General features: G+C 52.5%; 5 protein-coding genes across 5 annotated transcripts; 3 read left to right on the top strand and 2 right to left on the bottom strand.

Annotated features, from left to right (window-relative positions):
• Positions 1-2,286: 2,286 nt before the first annotated feature.
• On the top strand, positions 2,287-3,541 carry MIR1-2 (Mitochondrial phosphate carrier protein; the record flags this gene model as incomplete). Its single annotated transcript, XM_037317503.1, has 3 exons — positions 2,287-2,435; positions 2,633-3,052; positions 3,151-3,541. 3 exons carry the CDS (start codon positions 2,287-2,289, stop codon positions 3,539-3,541), a joined length of 960 nt encoding a protein of 319 aa, XP_037183312.1.
• Positions 3,542-5,301: 1,760 nt separating this feature from the next.
• Positions 5,302-8,853, top strand: CGCA056_v002243 (uncharacterized protein; the record flags this gene model as incomplete). The annotated part of the gene is made up of 1 exon (XM_037317502.1): positions 5,302-8,853. One exon carries the CDS (start codon positions 5,302-5,304, stop codon positions 8,851-8,853), a length of 3,552 nt encoding a protein of 1,183 aa, XP_037183310.1.
• Positions 8,854-12,347: 3,494 nt separating this feature from the next.
• On the bottom strand, positions 12,348-12,889 carry ustQ-7 (Tyrosinase ustQ; the record flags this gene model as incomplete). The annotated part of the gene is made up of 2 exons (XM_037317501.1): positions 12,348-12,589; positions 12,661-12,889. The coding sequence occupies 2 exons, from the start codon at positions 12,887-12,889 to the stop codon at positions 12,348-12,350; spliced, it is 471 nt and encodes a 156-aa protein (XP_037182777.1).
• A 1,366-nt stretch (positions 12,890-14,255) lies between these two features.
• Positions 14,256-14,838, top strand: CGCA056_v002241 (uncharacterized protein; the record flags this gene model as incomplete). The annotated part of the gene is made up of 2 exons (XM_037317500.1): positions 14,256-14,325; positions 14,402-14,838. The coding sequence occupies 2 exons, from the start codon at positions 14,256-14,258 to the stop codon at positions 14,836-14,838; spliced, it is 507 nt and encodes a 168-aa protein (XP_037182778.1).
• An 848-nt stretch (positions 14,839-15,686) lies between these two features.
• Positions 15,687-16,384, bottom strand: cctO-5 (Cyclochlorotine biosynthesis protein O; the record flags this gene model as incomplete). The annotated part of the gene is made up of 3 exons (XM_037317499.1): positions 15,687-15,919; positions 15,981-16,083; positions 16,148-16,384. The coding sequence occupies 3 exons, from the start codon at positions 16,382-16,384 to the stop codon at positions 15,687-15,689; spliced, it is 573 nt and encodes a 190-aa protein (XP_037182779.1).
• Positions 16,385-19,603: the final 3,219 nt, after the last annotated feature.

Raw genomic sequence — 19,603 nt, 5'->3', positions numbered from 1 at the left:
GATAGATGAATGAAAATCATAAACCGAGTTTCTCAACGCAACAGAGTCTGGAAATAAGATCTGGTACTCCTTGAACTGAGGAGTCAGTGTGTCAAAGCCGTTTAAGAGCTCCGAGAACGTTTGGAAGAACGACGTGAAGTTAGCGAGCACCTGTCGGGTCAGCAGCTTTTCATCGTTATGTCCAGTGGGAAAAGAAACAAACAGTAAACGCTAGCCTCACGGATCCCCAAACCAACGCGGCGATCTCTGGATGCGATGACACGTAGATAGAAACAACTTCAGAGAACCGCTGGACCGTTTCTAGGATTGAATGCAGTTTGGTGGCAATGCTCCTTCCTCTGCGGTTTGGATCCGCAAGATCGAGTCCAGCAGTAAAAGCGATGACCTGACTGGCATCACAGGAGACGTCCATTTCTTTCCGTAATCTTTCACGTTCATCACTAGTCAGGATATCTTGGAAGGCTTTCAAGGCGTTCTCCAGCCTTGTCGGCCTGTCGGAGCCAGCCACTATGGCCCTCGACGATGACGCAAGGCTAAGTCGGCCTCTATCCCGACGTGGTTCCGTATGCTTGTCTGGAGCCATTCGAGGAGCGGCGGTTTCTGAATAGCTGGTGGATAGGCGGATTTGAAGGGAGGTAGGTAAAGGGTGATAATGCACCCATAGATTCCACGCAACTCCGCCACTTCAGTGCGAGTTCTGCTGCCTGCATGCTCATCTTCTTTCGGATTGGCTGGGTCGAGCGAAGCAAAGTGACTTCAGTATATCGGGGCTTACCGCATGCCGCATGCCTGGCCTACCATCATTCGAATAGGGGGTCTTGCATGACAGCAAGCTTACTGCTCGGAGCGGCCAGGATTGGGAAGACCATGTGGCCACAGCCTGATTCGACAACCCGTCAAGTCCCTCCATGCTGCAAATTCGTGATATTGCCACGACTTCAGGAGGATAAACATTTGATTCTGAATAGAAAGAGACAGGTCCGGAGACCAGATGAAAATCCACGCGTGGGTGCTCAATTCACGAGCACCAGTAACATTGGTTGCTTACAACAGACTGGGTTGACAAGTATCCGGACAGGCATCCATTCATTACACGCTAACATTCACTCAAATGGACACCGTGCTAAATGTCATTGTTAGCATATCAGCTTCCAGCCTTCCAACGACAAGAACCGCTGTTGATGTCCCTAGTTTTCGTCGCAGCCAGGATGTCGATAGTGGGTGCCCAGACATCTCAACTCCCGCAGAACATACGGCGGAGAACGGTGGAGCCGTGTATCTAACGAGGCGGCGATGAAATGAACAAACATTTTCTGGTCTGCACTTGAGAAGAATTTAAAAATGCCTTTGTAGGTAGCAACTTGAATGAGGTTCATGTCGGAGCCGGATCAATTTTATCCGGTCGTGATGTTGACTGTCAAGGTCTTTCGTTGAAGGAAGCACCCGATGGCGATTTTGAGTCATGATGGAGGGCAGCTCTGACGCAATGGCCGAGATGGCCTCTGTTGCGAAAGACGGCAAGTTTGTTTCAGGGACGTAAGATAGTGCAAGTCAAGTCCTACAACTTTGCAGCGAATGGCCAGCGACGACCGGATAAATATTCAGCTGAACAACAGCAACTTGGCGTATGTTGGAGATTAGGTAATTATCCAAAAATGAATTGGTTTTTAGACTCTTAAAGTGCCCATCCCATGTCCCAGTGACGACACTGAAGGACAAACACATGGGCGAATGGAGCCCGCTAAGTGGACAGTGGGTCCGGTCGATAGAGGTTTTGTGTGTGAAAAACTTGGACCTTGACTGGACTGCGCGGAAAGCCGGCGCCGGTGAACCTTGGCCGACCAATAATCAGCCACGCAGAGATTTTTCCGAGAGGCCGAACGCCCAGAGCTCCCCCCCTGTATTGGACTTTCTTAGCAGAGAGCCAGCCTTGGGGGAAGACAGCACAGAGCAGCCAACCAGAAGATGGCTCGTGCGCCGCTGGCCCTTGCGCAATCGCAATCGCGGGTACCCGAGTAATCCCGAGCCAATCTTTTCCGCTCCAAAGGACAAGTTCCCAGTTTGGCGGGCGGTTGTTCCAGCCGCGGCGCCGCTACCTCTAAAAAAAAAGGCCTCACAAAAATTTCCCCGTTCCTCTCAGACAACAACACAAAAGTTCTTCTCTTTCCCACCCCTCCAAATAACCACCACCTCACGATCCCGTTGCGCGGCTGTTCGTGATCTCTTCTCCCCACTCAATCCTTTTGTCCATTTCTCTTTGGTCCAATTCCTCACCACATATTCACAATGGCTTCCGCTAAGGTTGACGCTGTCGTCGAGAAGGCCAAGGCCAACGCCCCCGGCCAGCTTTCCGGCGTTGCCCTCTACTCCAGATTCGCCCTTGCCGGTGCTGTCTGCTGCTCCGTCACCCACGGTGCCCTCACCCCCGTCGATGTGTAGGTTCAATCCCTCTTCCCAGCCCGCCATATCGAATCCCGTCCGGCGGTCTGCGAGGTTTCACAAGGCAATCCGACGCAAGAAAATTTCACACGCAATTGCCGAGGGAGCTCCGCCGGCACCGCGCCAATGGACACCGACATGGACAACCACGGCTCTATGCCAATTGGTACGCAGAGGCTGACATGTCGAACAGCGTCAAGACCAGAATCCAGCTCGACCCCGCTACCTACAACCGCGGTCTGATCGGTGGCTTCCGCCAGGTCATCCAGCAGGAGGGTGCCGGCGCCCTGCTTACCGGTGTCGGCCCGACCTTCGCTGGTTACTTCCTGCAGGGTGCTCTGAAGTTCGGTGGATACGAGTTCTTCAAGCAGCAGTCCATCAACCTCATCGGCTACGAGAACGCCTCCAACTACCGCACCGGTGTCTACCTGGCTTCCTCCGCCGCCGCCGAGTTCTTCGCTGATATCGCCCTCTGCCCCCTCGAGGCCACCCGTATCCGTCTCGTCTCTGAGCCCACCTATGCTTCCGGTCTCGTCTCCGGCTTCAGCAAGATGCTCTCCAACGAGGGTGTCGGTGCCTTCTACGCCGGATTCGGCCCCATTCTGTTCAAGCAGTAAGTTTGTCCTTCCCGCGTCCGAGCAGCCATAGGCGAGCTCCGACTATGCTATACATAGTGTAGGCGACAGAAGAGCTGACATGTGAACCCCGCAGGATCCCTTACACCATGTCCAAGTTCGTCGTCTACGAGAAGGTCGCCGAGGCCATCTACAGCGCGTACCCCAAGAAGGACATGTCCGACGGTGCCCAGACCTTTGTCAACCTTGGCTCTGGTCTGATTGCCGGTTTCGCCGCCGCCATCGTCTCCCAGCCCGCCGACACCATGCTTTCCAAGATCAACAAGACCAAGGGTGAGCCCGGTGAGGGCACCACCTCCCGTCTCATCAAGATCGGAAAGGAGCTCGGTATCCGCGGCTCCTACGCCGGTATCGGTGCCCGTCTCTTCATGGTCGGTACCCTCACTGCCTTCCAGTTCGGTATCTACGGTGACCTGAAGAAGGCCCTTGGCGCCACCGGCGGTGTCGAGATCTCTTCTGCCAAATAAATTGGTCGAGCTCGATAACGTGGGGGGAAGAAGAGGGGTTGTGTGTTGAGGAGAGCAGAGGAAGAGAGAAAGAAGGGCGCTGGTTTTCTGGATGAGGACTAATGATTGTTTCCTCCTCCCCATGACCCCTGGGAAAAGTTTGGGTTTTTCTTTTGTCCAGGGCCACGGTAATGGCGGGAAAGACGATGCAACATGATATCCTCGGCCCGAACACATCACCAGCACACAACATCAACAACTCGCGCAATAGACTCCATTGGGGGCCGATCCGAAGCGCGCAACATCGGATTGGCTCGCAAAACCTCTTGTTTTATCCGTCAACAAGAACTCCTTTGGGTGGGAAATGGGAAATCTTTTCAAAACACACCGACACCAATTGCCTATCATAGAAAGCATAGAGCATGATACACGAAAAGATGGGCTGAGGCCCCGCCAGAGGGTTGTATAATAGTCGCTTTGTAGCTTGCAATCATAGACCGGGAGTTTGGACCTCTCATGGTGTGTTCGTATTGCAGTGACGTGATGTTTCTCGGGACAGAGCCATGAAAGTCTGGACCAGTACGAATCCATCAACAGCTTGAGAAGAACACGGCACTATCGAATGAGCTACGGATATGAGGGGTCCGCGATTGACTTCGCCGTCAAAGCGGCCCGGCAACGGCTCATGCAGCATGGACGTTGAAGCGCCCCTCCATATTCCTTATCGGACGAGGAGCGGTCACCGACATTTGACCCCCTGGAGACAGCGTCCGGGCGAGCAGACGGCGGGAGCCCGGGATGACGTCAAACGACGCCAGTGCGAGGCATCATCGAGGGTTAAGATCAAGTGTCAAGACCCTGAGAATACCAGGAAACTGTTTTCACGAGGAAGACTTGAGAAAGTATTCTGTTCAAAGAACATCTCAATCATACTTTTTGTGAATAGAAAACCCAAAAGAAAGACTGGGGTCGTCTGCATGCCTGCAAGTCGTCGTGGACTTTTTTCGTTACCCCAGAAGTTGCCCAATTGGGCGCCAACCAGAAACGGGCGTGGTTGGTTGGGCGGGGACGCTTGCAGCCCCACCGGCCGCTTCACCCGGGCAACCCGGTGTAAACAAAAGAGCTCCGACCAGCCACTCCCGCAGCTGCCAATGCTGCAGGAACTACAATCCAACCGTTTCCTGTGCAGTTAGCCCACCTGGCACAGGCGAGAGAAGAGCTTGACCAGCCACCGCGGGACAGCGCAGCACATATATGCAACCCCCGAAGGATTAAGTCAACAAAGGACACACACACCACACGCACCACGCACCAGACTCATATCACTCACTCGCATATACACTACCTCCACATACGCATACCATTGCCCAGAGACAGGCAAGCTCCTTGCTCTGTTTCTCCTTTCTGGCATTTTGTAATATTCTCAGCGTTGGCTACGAACGATTTACGAAAAAAAACACCCTGAAGACCCTCTCCAATTAGCGAGACAGGACACCGGTTGCTCCCTCGACCCCACGCTGCCCGTCCCGAGCCGACATAAACAGACAAGACTCTTGACCGCTCTTCACACTCGCACAAAACAAGAGACACGCACACCCCACGACTGCGTTCTTCCCGGCAACCCTTGAGGGAACGCAGAAAACCCGCTTTTAATCTTTCCGCATTTCTCGCTCCTCGTGTGTCGTGCAGCATCTAGCAGTTAGATGCCACGACCCGGGCCAAAACCCGAAGATTTGGAGTTTGAGATCCATGTTGATCCGTCTTGTTTGAGCGAAGATCCGATGGCCGCCGACGACGAGGTCCCCGCCAACGTCGAGGAGGAGAATAAGGTTGACGAGGTCAAGACGGAAGATACCGAGGTGAAGGAGGATACACCAGCTCCTGAGGCTACGAAGGAGGCTGAAGAGAAGGAGGAGGCGGCTGCTGAGGCTGCTACGGAGACGCCTTCAGAAGCTCCCGTCGAGGAGCCGAAGACGGAAACTGCGGAGGCTGAACCGGCAACAGAGCCTGCTGCCGAAGAGACACCTGCTTCCACTGACGATACCACAACGGAAGACGACAAGCCTGAGGCCGAAGAGAGCGTCGAGGCCACTGCGCAAGACGAGCCCGAGCAACCAGACGCCAAATCGGAGGAAGATCTCGCGGAAGAGGTTGCCGCGGAGCTAGCGGCTTCGGAGGAGGCCCAACCGGAGGAGTCTGAGGCCACGCCTGAGCCTCAAGCCGAGGAGGAGAAGCCCGCCCAAGAAGAAACCGGAGCTGAGCCGGCACTAGCGGCCGAAGCTGAGAAGGCGGCTACCCCTGAGCCTGAAATCACGTCCGACGAACTGGCAAAGGAAGTGGAGGAGGAATTGGCGGCTGCGGCGGCTGAACCTACCCCCGCTGTCGTTGTCGAAGAGGTCGAGGACGATAACACAGAGCCTGCTGCGGTGCGCGAAGCAAGTCGCTCTTCGTCGTCTATGCGCCGTGCTTCCGGTCAGACTGAAGCTCTTATTCAAGCTGCGGCAAAGGAGGTTCTCGAGAGGCTGGAGGCGCAGACCATGGAGACCATTCGCAACCGGTCACACTCTCCCCGCGATTCCATGGGCTCGACAAATAACGGCACCGAGATCCACTACGACACAAGATCTGACACCACCCGTGGTGAATCACACGACAGAAGGTCAGACGTCACCCACCGCGACTCTTGGGCTTCCCGTTCACAAGCCAGCTATCACGATAGCCCCCGTGAAAGCCGCCGTGAATCTCGCCAGAGCCGGCGGGGAAGACACAGCCGACGCGACAGCGACGTCCGGCCTGCGCCCATGCACGTCGAGGACGGCGGCGACAGCTCCTCCCAGCACGGTGGTGACTCTGATGTGTTCAGTGATCGCAGCGCCCGCAGCTCTATGGGTTCGTTCGACGGTGGCCATATGGACCACCACCACAAGGACATGGAGTGGCGCTCGTCGAAGCGGTCCTCGGCCATGTCCGATATCTCCATGTCTGACATTTCCCACTACGACCGTGAGGAGTACGTGCCCACCATCCGCGGCTCTCAGAGGATGCCCTTCCGCACGCCTTCTGATGTAAAGGCCATGCAGTACTCTTCACCAGCCCCCTCCATCGTCGGATCTCCCCGCTCGGCCAAGCGTGGCCAGCTGCCCACTATTTCTCGGCTCGGCAGCCCGACGGTGTCTGCGCAGTATTCTCCCAAGGGCCGCACTACACCGACACGACTCAAGGTCAAGAAGGAGCCTGCTCCCCTTGTCTTGCTGCATGTGACTCTCCTCCCGCTCCGCTGGCAATGGGCAGAGATCCTCGAAAACACACCTTCCGACAACCTCACGGCAGAAGCCAAGAACCTCCGCGAGGCCTGGCACCACCTCCACGACCGTGTTGCGGAGACCGTCTGCGAGCGCGGTATCCTGCTGTCCCATCCCCAAGATGACTATGAAATCCTCGAGGAGAGACTGCTGGAAGCCCTCGATCTCCCCCTCCGCCGCAGGGCACGCGTCCTCGAGTGCGGCCACTACATCGGCCCCTCTAACGAGTCGACCATGACCGAGGAGATCGACAGCGACGAAGAGGAGTACGACGAGGAAATCCGAAGGCGGAACGCCCTGGCCAAGACCCACTGGTGCCCTACCTGCCGCCACGACATCCGCTACGAGTCCCTCGGCCCCGGCAAGATCTTCCGCATCAAGGTGTACGCCAGCAACGGCCTTATGAGGACCGGCGCGTGGGCCGCCTGCTGGAAGGAGATGGAGCGCGTCGACGTCGAGATCGAGCCCATTGTGACGTCCGGCGTCCTCGACGAGCTCGAGCGTCTGGTTATTGCCCAGTCGCAGCAGATGGTCAAGCACGAGAACCCCACGATTATCGAGTCGACGGAGAATGACCACGACGACATGTCCGCTTTTGAGCACGACATGGACGACCACCATCTCGACCGCAGCATGCCCGCGCTGGAGGAGCCGCCTCAGGAGCCCTCCATTATTGGGGAGTCCAACATGATTGAGCCCAACTACGAGGATGAGTCGCATATCCCTGCGTCGTCGTCTGTCCCGGCCATGGAGGAGCACCGGTCGCCTTCTCCTGAGCCGATGCACCGCCACCATGAGAGTGAAGAGCGCCGTCTCCGTGACGAGGCTCGCATGCGCGAGATCTACGGAGACAGCGCTCCCCCGTCCGCTGAACCAGAGCACGAGCCCGTTCCAGAGCCGGAGCCGCAAGCTGAGGAGTACACCCAGAAGGACTATACACAGACACCGCCGCCTCAGCAGTCCCGCGAACAGCCCCACGAACACTACCACCAAGAGCAAGAGCACCGCCACCAGCAGTCCCCGCCGCCTCCGTCCAGCCACGGCTTCGACCAGCAACAGGGCCAGCCACGCACTTTTCAGAACGCCGGCTTCGGCGAGCTGCTCCTCGAGGCTGCGCGTGTGTTCATGCAGGACAAGAAGAACCTCGCCATCGTGGTTATGGGCTTGCTGATGCTGTTCATGGTGGTGAAGCCGGCGCCGCGGGAGGTCAAGGAGTGGGATGGTAAATTTGTGGAGCAGATTAGGCCCGAGGTCCGTATGGATGAGGGGTCGAAGGCTGCTGGTGAGCCGGCGATCATGGAGACTGTTCAGTCTGTGGTTGAGTCGGTTACTGAGTCGATCGTCTCTGCTGAGACACCTGTTGAGATTGTCGTCGAGCCCAGCCAGTCGGCTACTGAGGCTGACGAGGAGGCGGAGGCCGCTGAGCCAAGCCAGGATATGCCCGTTTCTGAGCCCACTGCGACTATCGACGAGGAGGTCTCTGAGACCTCTTCTGCGTCCTCTGACGAGCCCTCTCCTTCTGTGGTTGAGGGTTTAGAGGAGTCTGAGCAGGAGGTCGAGGAGGGTGCTGAGGAACCGACTCCCTCGCCTGAGCCTACTCTTTCCCCGCTTGACGACCCTGAGAGCCATTCGCACGTCGCCGTTCACCAGACCATCACCACTAGGGAAGTTGTCCGCATCATGGAGACCGTCACCGAGACTGTCAAGGCGTTCGTCACCGAGACGGAGGTCATCCAGTCGGAGCCCACGGCCAGTGTTGCGCCTGAGGCTGAGACCGAAGAGCAAGAGGAGGGGCAGGTTGAGGATGAAGAGGGGCCTGTTGAGGGCGCCGCTGCCGAGGAGACTGTCGTTGAGGACGAGATATCTGCCCAGGCCACCGAGACCGAAGAGGAGCAGGCCGCTGAGACTGCTGCCCCTACCGAAGAGCTTGTTGATGAGGCGGTTGCCGAGGAAGAGCCTGCCTCTGAGGAGGCCGAGCAGGAGTTTGAGCAGGAACAGGAGTCTGAGACGGCGGAGCACGACGAGCTCTGATTTCATACTCTCATGGGCAACGATGAGAATGACGAAGGGAAAGTGGTACATGTGAATGAACAGAAAAGAGATCAATATCTACTGTAAGAGATACGATGGATGGCTTTTACGAGGAACAGATGTCCCGGCAAACCCGTTTTCGAGGGAGACCTTTCTGTTGTCCTTTTTTTGACGATGCAGCACCATAGCGCAGCACAGCACAGCACAGCACAGCACAGCGAACCTGCGAAAAGAAGACTTGCTTTTTTAATGTTGTTTTGGTTTTATTGTTGGAAATGTAGATAGATGGTTTTGCGTTACAGATGGGCCGGCCTTTGGGTTGGGTCTATGATGAATTGAATGTTGTTAATGTGCTTAACTACTGTCCTCAGTATTCTTGTGAAGTCCACGATTGTGTTTCCTCGGTAAGAGCACTGACCTTTTGTCACGCCTCCTCTAATACCAGAGTTTTGGCCAACTATTAGAACCTATAGAGAACTTAAAGTATAACCCTTATCTGGAGCAAAAGGTGCTGGCAGAGACGGGAAACCCTCGCCTCCCGCATGGTTGTTCGAATCTTGCCGAATCAACTTACACGGTGGCACATATGTCTCAAGCCACCCGCACCCAGGGACGGTGGCAGGCGGCTCCAGACTGAGCTGACCTGGCCCGAAAGCGGCACTCGGCTCCGGTCTTGCCAGGACTAATCGGCCGGAATCGAGGCCCAGATTTTGCCCTCGCTCATTCCCATCTCAAGGCATCACTTGGCAGCCGAAGGAAGCTTTGGGCTTGGCCTGAGACGTCGAACTCCCAGATGCCGATGTTCAGAAGATCGTAGCAGTTGCAGTCTTGTGTCGCCTTCAGGCAGCGTCAAGACAGCCACAAACATTTCAGTCTTGCCTGGATATACGCCCTTTTCCAAATGTGGTGGCCAATGTGGTTCTGTCGCTCGTGGCTGGCGTCAAAACACGCCATGTTCTGGATGCTCACGCCGCAGGCACGAAGAAACCACGCGCAAATCCCTAGCTCTAGAAGCTGCTGAGCTGCAAACATTCTACTTGATGTCCAACTGCCAAGAAGGTCACATCTACACAAGAGGCTCTTTTGTATAAAAACCTTCGTCCCAGCATCTGTATGTGGTCCTTTTCTCACGTACAGGTCAGCCGTCCTCTTCCGCTTCTCTTCTGCAAATCATGCATTGCGCTTTTCTTTCCCTATTGCTTGCGCTGCAAGTTTCAGCGATTCCAGTAGTCGATGTGTCTGCCGACGGCGCAGGCATTGCGTCCTCTGTCGAAGCTACCTACTCCCGCAACAACTGAAGCCGGGCCCTTACCAACGACCAGTCTTTCTTACGACAACCTGAAGCAATGCACCATACCCTCCATCAGCGATGTTCCATTTGACGACGACGATCTTCACGACTTCATCGATCACAACACTGGGCAAGTCGATGAGCTCAATCCTGGTCTATGGCAACCCCTGGTTGAGCACTCTCGTCAAAAATTGCCCCGCACTGTCGATGCCTGACAACTACGCGGATCCGACCAAATTTCAACTACCCATTGCGCTTGGGATTGGGAAAGTCCTCATAGCCAGCTCTGAGTTGATCCTGTGCGCCGACTTCCAAGACTGCACCTGGAGCTCTTATGGCGACAACTTCCCCGGTCCCGACAGGCCGCCCAGCGTTCCAGTCATTCCGACGCCTCCATCACCAGCATGCGAAAGTGGTATGCCTTGAAAGCGATGGAGCAAGTCCATTTTTATTACGCTCAGATGCAAGACAACTTCGACCAAGCCAAGATATGGGGCCAGGGAGTACTCGGAACACTTGTGAACAATCTGAACCCGCAAGCTTCCACCGATGACGATAAGGGCGTCGGGGGCATAGAACTCAGCGTGTGGCTGGATATCGCGACTGCAGTGTATGCCTTCACGCCGCTTTCCAGCATCGTCTCAAACTTTGCCAACTCGCTGAAGAACGACGCACAAATCGCGGAGCAGGCCGACAATCTCATGGCCGGCATCAAAAAGTGGAAGCCTCTCACTTCTGTAAACCTCAAGGATGCTGCAGAAGCTGGGCTTACTGCTTCCGAAGCACTTCGACCAGACCCTGCGAAGCCCGAAGACCAGTACTCCAAATACGCCTCCTTCTCAGCCGACTTTGCCACGCAAATGAGTCATGAGCTCGAACGTGGCGCAGATATGGCAAACATCAATGTACGGCAATCCAACTGCGGACGGCGGATACCTCGACATGGTCATGGGAGGCGCGTTCTCCGCCCAACAGACTGGCACTCCGAAAGTCTCGGACGACCTCCGGCAACAGTACCAGCAATATATCCTGGAGAAAGCAGCTATGAGCATCTGGAAGAACATGCAAATCTTTATCTACACGAGTGACTGGGATAACCAGGCTGATTGCAGCAACATGGCAATAGCATCCAACAATGTCCCGGGCCAAGCTTGCTACCGCGATCAGGGCGATGACGCGGCAGGCTGGAAGTTCTACGCTCCTTTCAAGCCTGAATTCGACCTCTACACGAACACATATGAGAGGTATGAGCAATACGAGGTTAAAAAATGGTATCATGGCTTCGAGCTCTCCAATCTCCAGAACCAACAGTACAACATAACCTGGAAGGACGTTTACTTGGGCTCAGCAGCCTGCTTCGATGCCAACAACCAAGCCTGGTATGATTCCCAGGACGGAGATACTGTCGGAATGTCGGACGCCGCACAGCCAGTAACGTACACGCCCGAGACGTCGTCATATTCAACAGATGCCAGCACCAGCAATCCATCGGATTCGCTGTGCCATTGGAACATTCCCGTCCTCGACTCAAACGCAATGTCTGCGGCAAACGGATGCCAAAACTTCAAAGCACGCTGCTGGGACGGCTATTTGCAAGGAAACCCTAGCATCGGCGACAGTGCACCAAAGTGCATCGGAATCAACGACGCGCCTTATGGTCCTGGTGGTCCATATGGCCATTACCAATTCTTGGCTTACGGTTCTCAGCTGTTTGCTGGAACCACACCTTTGCAATGTAACGCACCGCAGGATGTAACCAGCCCCTATTTCATTGGTCGCCACTTGAGCTGAAAATTTGAATGTTGATGTTCAGCGTTTTAAAGCTGGTCTGAGAAGGAGGAACGAAACGTTGGTGTCTCGATCGCACGAAGCAATTTGGTTAGATGTATGCAGTAACATTGTTGCGGGAAATGGGGAAAACACATAATGCTTCCGCTTTTGTAATGAGAAAACATCCAGGAGAAATTAGACAGAGTTCATTCTAATCTATGTTTATGAGTTTCGAGTAGAATTATAAATCCATCCTACACAAGCAAACGCCCGGCACACGGAGCTCCCGCACGTCGATCATATTCGACAGCAACAACCGATGGAAACTCTTCAAGAAGTTTAGATGATGGAATTTGACGACAAATGGAGTCAAAATTTCAATCTTATAGCTAGAGCCCAGATACAACACAGCTTTCGTTGCTGATGCTTTTTGCTAGTCGTACGTGTAACACAAATGACCGCCCAACGTGCTCAAGTAATCAGCGACTTTTCCATTTTTGACAAGACCACCCATTGGAAGTACATCCATGGAATGAGATTCCGAGTTCTGAGGATGCTTCTCTAGAAAGTTCTCTGAAGGCCCGAAGTACTCTTTCGATCGACCATCAAAGTCGCGGTTCTGCCACAGCCACCATAGTCGATCAACCTGTGCGTGATGGAGGAAGAATACCGGGTCTATGGATAGCATGTCAGACAATAGGTTTATCGAAACCAACGATTTGAATTAATTGCTGAAACAAACATACCGTTGGTCGCTGTGAAGTTGAGCCACTCGCCCCTGACAAACATCGGGATAGCATTGTGGGCGCCAGCCTCGAACTTCTTGAAGAAAGAACTGTAACCAGCTGCGTTCAAAGTCTCATTGACATACTCGGGCGATATCCGATCGTAGATCTTGCGATACAAAACGTCGTTCTCTCCATCTTCCAAGGAATTGAGGTCTCTGAACCACCGAGATAGGCAGTGAGGCTCCATTTCGGCAATGCCCTTTTCAGGAAGGTGTCTCCAGGCATATCTTCTACCTGCAAATGGTCCCTTTTCAACGCAGTGATCTCCCTCGGAGCCACCATTCAGTCCAAAGCCGAGTTCAGAATCCCATGCAGGTGACTGGCTTAGGTCTCTTGAGTCCAACACCCAATTCCAGTGAGGCTGAATACCTTCATATTGGCACTTCTGGCGCAACGTTTGCTCATAGGTATGCACGAACATTCTATGCCACGGCAAGGAGGCGGCTGCTTAGTGCGAGGAACCACCTGCCGTAATGTGGGCGTATGTGAAGTCGTCAAAATGCGATATTTGGCTGTCAAAGATGGATGGTAGGTCCATAAGACACTTCACCGCCGAGATGTAAGATTTCTTCTCGGCAGCGCGGAGAGTCCTCCACTCTCGGCAGACATATGGCGTTACGCAGCGAGTTCCGGAACGCCCAAAAAGCTCGAATCCCATCCAACAACTCAGTGCGATGAAAAGAGACAGGAAGGTCAGCGTCAATAGAGACTTGATGTAGACCTTGTCAAGCAGCGTTTCGCGCAAGCTCCACCGGGTGTTTCGTCTACACTCAGTCAGCCAGATATTCATAGCACTAGACGCACCGCAGAACGTGAACGAAGTTCATCTTTGGAATCTGACCTCATGGAATGAAGCGATTTGGCCTCTTCATTGTCGCCTTCTTGCACCTGTTGTGGCACCGGATGATACCACGGTCCAGCGATCTGCAGTCGATCGCGAATGTGTCGCAACTTCGACAACACCATTGCTGCTGATGAGGAAGAAATACAGTTAGAGAATGGAATATGGCTCTCTCTAGTGATACGAAAGACACAGAGAAAAAGGCTTCAGATCGAACTTGCGAGCTAAGCTATTTGGTGCTCATCGTTCTATCCGAGCGAGAGGTGATTTCGATGCCGTTTGCCTTATGCAATAATCCTCGTCTGCACGGATACTTCGGTCACCTGTGCCAAGAAAGTCCGCATCTCTGCATCTATCATACCTTGCTCTTGAATTTCTAACACCACGTTGAGTTGTCAATTTGACTGATTTACCGGTCATAGACAATGCCGGTGACCTCCGAAACTGAGACCGACGCTGCGGAGATTGACACTAGCCATCTGCAAAGGGTTGAATTTCCATTGTCGTCAATCACCACGGTTTGGTTGTGAGTCTGTGATGTACAGCTTCTTGAATGTGACTTTGACCGGCATTACCAGAATGTCCCGCGATGCTCGTTTGTGACGCTATCTGTTGACTTAAAAGGCTCTCTCATTTCTTCTCTGTTTTGTTTCACCTAAGCTTCTACAACAATCCACGATTACAGTTACTTGAAGTTTCCATCTCGTCCAAAATGGCGCCCGTTAACCCTAAAGCCCTTTGCCTTGGCCTGTTGTTGGCCGTTCCGATCTTGGCAATTCCGGGTGAGTTCTTTTACTCCTAGTCATTACGAGGCAACCTCTGAGAATCACCCTCGGCTGATCATGTGACGGGTGATAGTCCAGCAGAGTGACTTGGGAGTTGCAGAAGCTGCGAAGACCAAGCGGCTTCTGGGATACACCTATCAAGCCCTGGATGGCGACGCTACTGAGAAAGATGCCGCGGCCAACGACAAGATCAAGCGGCTTCTAGGATACACTTATCAAGCTCTGGATGGAGAAAATACCCAGACTGATGAGGCAACCAAAGAAAAGGCTAAGCGACTTCTGGGGTACACCTATCAGGCTCTTGATGGAGAAGAGTCTCAGGCGGATGCAGCAACTAAAGAGAACGTTAACCGTCTTTTAGGGTACACCTACGAGGCTCTTGATGGCGAAGACACTGAGAAAGATGCCGCAACCAAGGACAAGGCTAAACGGCTTCTGGGATATACTTACCAGGCGCTGGATGGTGACGCGAACGAGGCCGACTCGGCGAAGAAGGTCGAGACCGACTGAGACGCGTGAGGAACACAGTTGAATATGCGTCAGTGATAAAGCACTCGGAAGTACTCGCCAACAAGAAGGTGGTAAATGTTAGCCAGCCTAGACAAGAATTGATAGCCTTTACCTATCCAATCTGCCCGGCGACCGCCAGTCTTGGAATTTTAACGTGCTTGGTAATTGGAGTGTCTTGGTACAAGCTTGATGGATTTACGCGATGCCAGTATTTCTTGAAACAGTGTGAACAAGCGAGGAGGTAGGCAAGGCATACGTTGGGTGAGTCGAGTTTGTATTTTGTAGCAGGAGTTTCAGTCACTATTGCATTCTGAATGGGTTACTCCTTGCCACCCATTGCGAGTCACTTATCTTGTGAGAGTGCTGTCCGAAGAGTGATGGAGTTGGGCGATTCACAGGTATCCTAGGTCGGAGGGTGAATTCCGCCAGCAGTAAAGCATCTGCCATTACGCTAGGAAGTGAAAGACGGATAAGTCGGAAAACACAGGAGGGGGAAGCAGTCTAATAAAATAAAGTTACTTAGGTTCGCTTTCGGTTTACGGGGGTTTAAAACTGCATAAACCCGTTCAGTCTATCCTTAATTGGCTCTCAGACCCGTTATTTAAGCACAAGACTTGCAACTTGGCAGCATCTCAGTTCCACAATTATCAATCCTCTTCTGCGGGTAGCTCCTGCGGGGTTGCACCTCAAAAAGCCAAGTATTCGATAAGCAAAGCGAGAATTATCGATATGATGCACAAATATTTGACGTGGATAGTTGCACCTTTCGCGAGAGACGAGGAGTTGTGCACGATAACAGCTACGATATCTACATGTGAATCACACCCCGGCATGATCAGCCAATGAGACTAAGTGCTGCCGGGCGGTTGATCAAATCTTGGAACTCTCCTTTCCGAGGCAAACTGACGAATCTTCTCAAAGTCCCGACACGTATGCTGCGTCATGAAGTCAGGCTCCGGGAGTGTGCTTGGGTCGTTCGGATCCGGAATAACATGATCATTGCCAGGCCTGATGTTGCCCGTCAAGGGCGTCACATCCGCCCTGCACATGATGGACATCCTGAAAGATTCTATGCAGTGATCTAACCCGACGTGAGCTTCTGAAGAAGACCGAATCGCAAGTTGTGGTTTATTAAGGCTTACCTATGTGCTCCCGGTAGTAAACATGCCTCCATGCAGCATCATCCTCGTGACCAGGAGGGGCGAGTTCGTAATGATCAGGCCAAGTGTACTTTCGAAAGATGTTCTATGTTTATCGTGTGATGTCAATCGAGAGTTCAGACCAGAATGAATAGGATTGTATTTCTTACCAAACAGTGAAGTTGATGGAAAACCTCGAATATGTATTTGACACCGTTTGGGTCCTGGTCGTAACTGTAGCCCCAGGCTGTGTCCATAACCTCAGACTTGTTGATCCGACGAAGGTCTTCTCGGTCCATTCGCATCAAGTATAAGTCCTGGTCGGAAATCAGATCCCAAGCCTCGTCTAGCTCTTTGCTTGGAGGCCCACGGTAGGGCGACGGCGCCCTGAAGTCGGAGGGAAACATTGTCTGATATGCTTGTCTCTCTCACGATTCTCCAATCTGTCTTTTTGTGGAAAGGGTCCTACTGCTTTGGCGAACCAACAGAAGCACCGGATCGCTCATGCAGCAACCGAGCCAATTCCCCCGTTCCAGAGTGTAAGAGCAAAAAACCCATACCTTTCTCACTACCAAATGCTTCGCATCACTGACAGCCCGATTTGTAAACCATAGTCCGCACCCAAACCCAGGAATTCTACAATACCACGTCGGAATACGGAATTTGGAAGGTCCCATGGACAGAAGCCGAATGGATGCGCTGGTACAAAAATTGGGAAGCTCTTTACCCTCCAGGGCGAGGCATGGTAAAAGTCATCGACCCCGGACAATATGCAGGCATTCCGCCACCGATGGACGATTTTGAAGGCAAAGAACCTCCTACAGATGGCGGCTACCGTTATGAGCTCGCGATAACTCATCAGCTACATTGTCTGGTATTTCTGCCTCTGGTCTGTCGACATGTTTCATGCGGGACAATGCTGATAATGCTTCAGTGGGTTATGCAACGTTACTTTTACGAGATCCAAACAGGCCTTCGACGCGGCGACCACTGGTCTACTTTTTTTCACGTCAATCATTGCACAGACTACCTTCGCTGGAGCCTGCTGTGCAAGGCGGATACAACGCTCGAGGGCTGGGATGAAGAACAGCTAAATAATCCTAACCCTCATCCCCGCCATCGTGGACCTTCAGGACTGCACGCTCCGCATCAATGCACTGATTACAAACAGGTGTATAGTTGGATGGAAGAAAACAGATGGTATGACTTGAAGAGCATGGATAATGACATTCCAGAAAACTCCACCTATCAAGACTGGACAACAATTTGGGAGAGGACCCGAAAATGGATGGAAACTTGAGCGTCAACCTAGTACGTTATGTCGAAGAAAGGGACAAGAACATGGTAACTTGTGTAGAGTTATGCTCACATCGCTCGGCTCCATTTGATGAAGCAATCATCCCTTCTATCCCGATCGTTGTTGATTCCCTTTCATCTTCTTTGCGAAGAGTTGACCGAATGTAAGCTTGGAGCTTTTCGAAATATGGTAAATCCTGCAGGCGAGGAGAGATGTCCATTAGACTTGCCCATAGAAAAGGTCATGCCTCTATCCAGAAACGGGAGGAAAAGCGTATTTTCAAAGATTGTCTAGGATGGGTGTAAGATGGTTGCTTTCTATTCTTTCAGTCCATTGGTCTCAATTTGAAGTGAGTCAGACTGTACGTGAAAGCCATGGCCAATGAACAGGAATGACTTCGAATGAGTGAACCAACGTAAGTGGAGAAGCAGATTAGGGAGGTCACACCTTCGAAGTGGTTCAACAGGCTATTGCCCCAAAGGACTTGACCAGATTCGAAAGTCAATTAGAAAGGCTGGAGTAGTCATCAGTTGTTGGTGGATAAGAAGGGCATGCGTCTAGATACGGAGAGGGACGTTTTCCTCAGAAATTGATAACCTCAGTATCCTGTAAAACACCTACTCTGGCTTCATGATCAATCTCACTCATAACTTGGCCATGTAAACTAAAAGTAAGCTAATAGTCAGACCAGTCAATCACATACGGAATGCTGAAGCAAAGGTTATCTGCGATAGAGTGAAACCAGCGTGTCTATGTTGAATTTGAAAGGCACTAGCTATGGAGAATCATTCCTCTCAAAAGGCGACGTGATACATGATTGAAACCCAAAGACACTGGTCCCTTAGCAGCTGCCGGCGTTGGTGGCCTGGGCAGACCACCAGTTGTCAGGGCGGACGACGTAAGGCAAGCCAGTGTCGCCGTGAGCACAGCTGCAGATGTACTTGAAGTGGTATCCTTCGCCGTCGAATCCACCCGTCAGGGGGTCGGCGCCCTGAGCTCCGATACCCTTGCAAGCAGATTCGAGAGCGTCGTGAACCTGCTGACGCTGGCTGTCCAAAGTCTTATCCCCAAAGATGACGTTGCCCTCAAAGGCAACGCGAATGGGCCTTCCGCGGGCGGCAGCGGCGATGTTCGCGGCAAGAAGAGCGATGGCAAGGTAGTACTCTGAAGATTTGTTAGATTGGAATGTCTCAGTTGATCGATAAAGGGGATCTTAGGGCAATACTCACGCATTTTGAATGACTTTGGGAAAGGTAGGAGTAGAGAGTGACAAGTGTTGTGAGTTGTGGATTGAAACGAAAGACGTTTGAAAGCTAATGAGTGTGGAAGTGGTGTTCTTGTGGTGTGATGCAGAGGAAGTATACTTCATTTCGGTGCGGAAGACAGCAGTCTTTATAGCTGGAGATATGTTGCCAGTGATGAGGTGATACTTGGGCTCTATCTCAACATGTTGGCGACAACAAAGCAACCGGGCACTCACTATTCTGAAAACTTCATTTGTCACAACTTGCTCTCAATTCTGCCTCCCAATTTCCGTCACTATGCTGAAGAAAAAGTATAACGGAATCTGGCCGAACACTGATTGTAGCGGATATCACTTGACCGCACTGCATTCGGCGACAACTAAGTTGAGAACGGATTAGTCTATTCGTGCCATCCAAACTCAAAGTATTAGTCTAAACTGCAAAGTTTGCGAGCCCCTTTCTTTTCTCTCTATCCTATCTGTCTTCGTCGTTGGGGTCCATGAAGTTGCCGGTCAAAGTGGAGACGTCATGAATGTTATTCCCAATAGAAAAGTGAAACTGTAGTCGGAGAAGCCCGTAATCACGTGTCTCCGTGGTACCATTTCTAATTTATTAGGCTTTATCTGCCTTGTATAATCATCGGCGAAAGCTTAAGACCCTGTGGATCGACCTATTGTAATCATTGGCAAAAGCTTAAGTTGTTGTCAATCTGTCTTCAGACGGAATTCATCAGATTTCCAGTTTTCCGTTAAGATTTGTCTGCCCTACGTTGATTTGATCAAAGTTTGCGGTGCTGTTCGAGCCGCAGCAATACGGTGGCGCCTGGACCTCTTGCTGGTGCTTGTTTGTAGTTCCAGGCCCGGACACGCCGCATGGAAATTGGACACCTTCTTTGCCAAGACAAATGATGTAGAACAGACATGGTACTCCTGCTGAAACTCCACGGAAGGCCATTGCGTTGTTCATTGTCCACTTTCAATGAGAAAAGTTAGCAGTGACAGTACAGGCAATAGTGCGAAGGCTGTACCAGTCATGATCTGATGTTGTAGAGGCTAATGAACGCTTCTAGAAGTATGACCCACTTG

Source organism: Colletotrichum aenigma (assembly GCF_013390185.1).
Source record: "Colletotrichum aenigma strain Cg56 chromosome Unknown KSG_Cg56_contig02, whole genome shotgun sequence".
NCBI lineage: Eukaryota > Fungi > Ascomycota > Sordariomycetes > Glomerellales > Glomerellaceae > Colletotrichum > Colletotrichum aenigma.
This window is presented reverse-complemented; position numbering and strand designations above follow the sequence as displayed.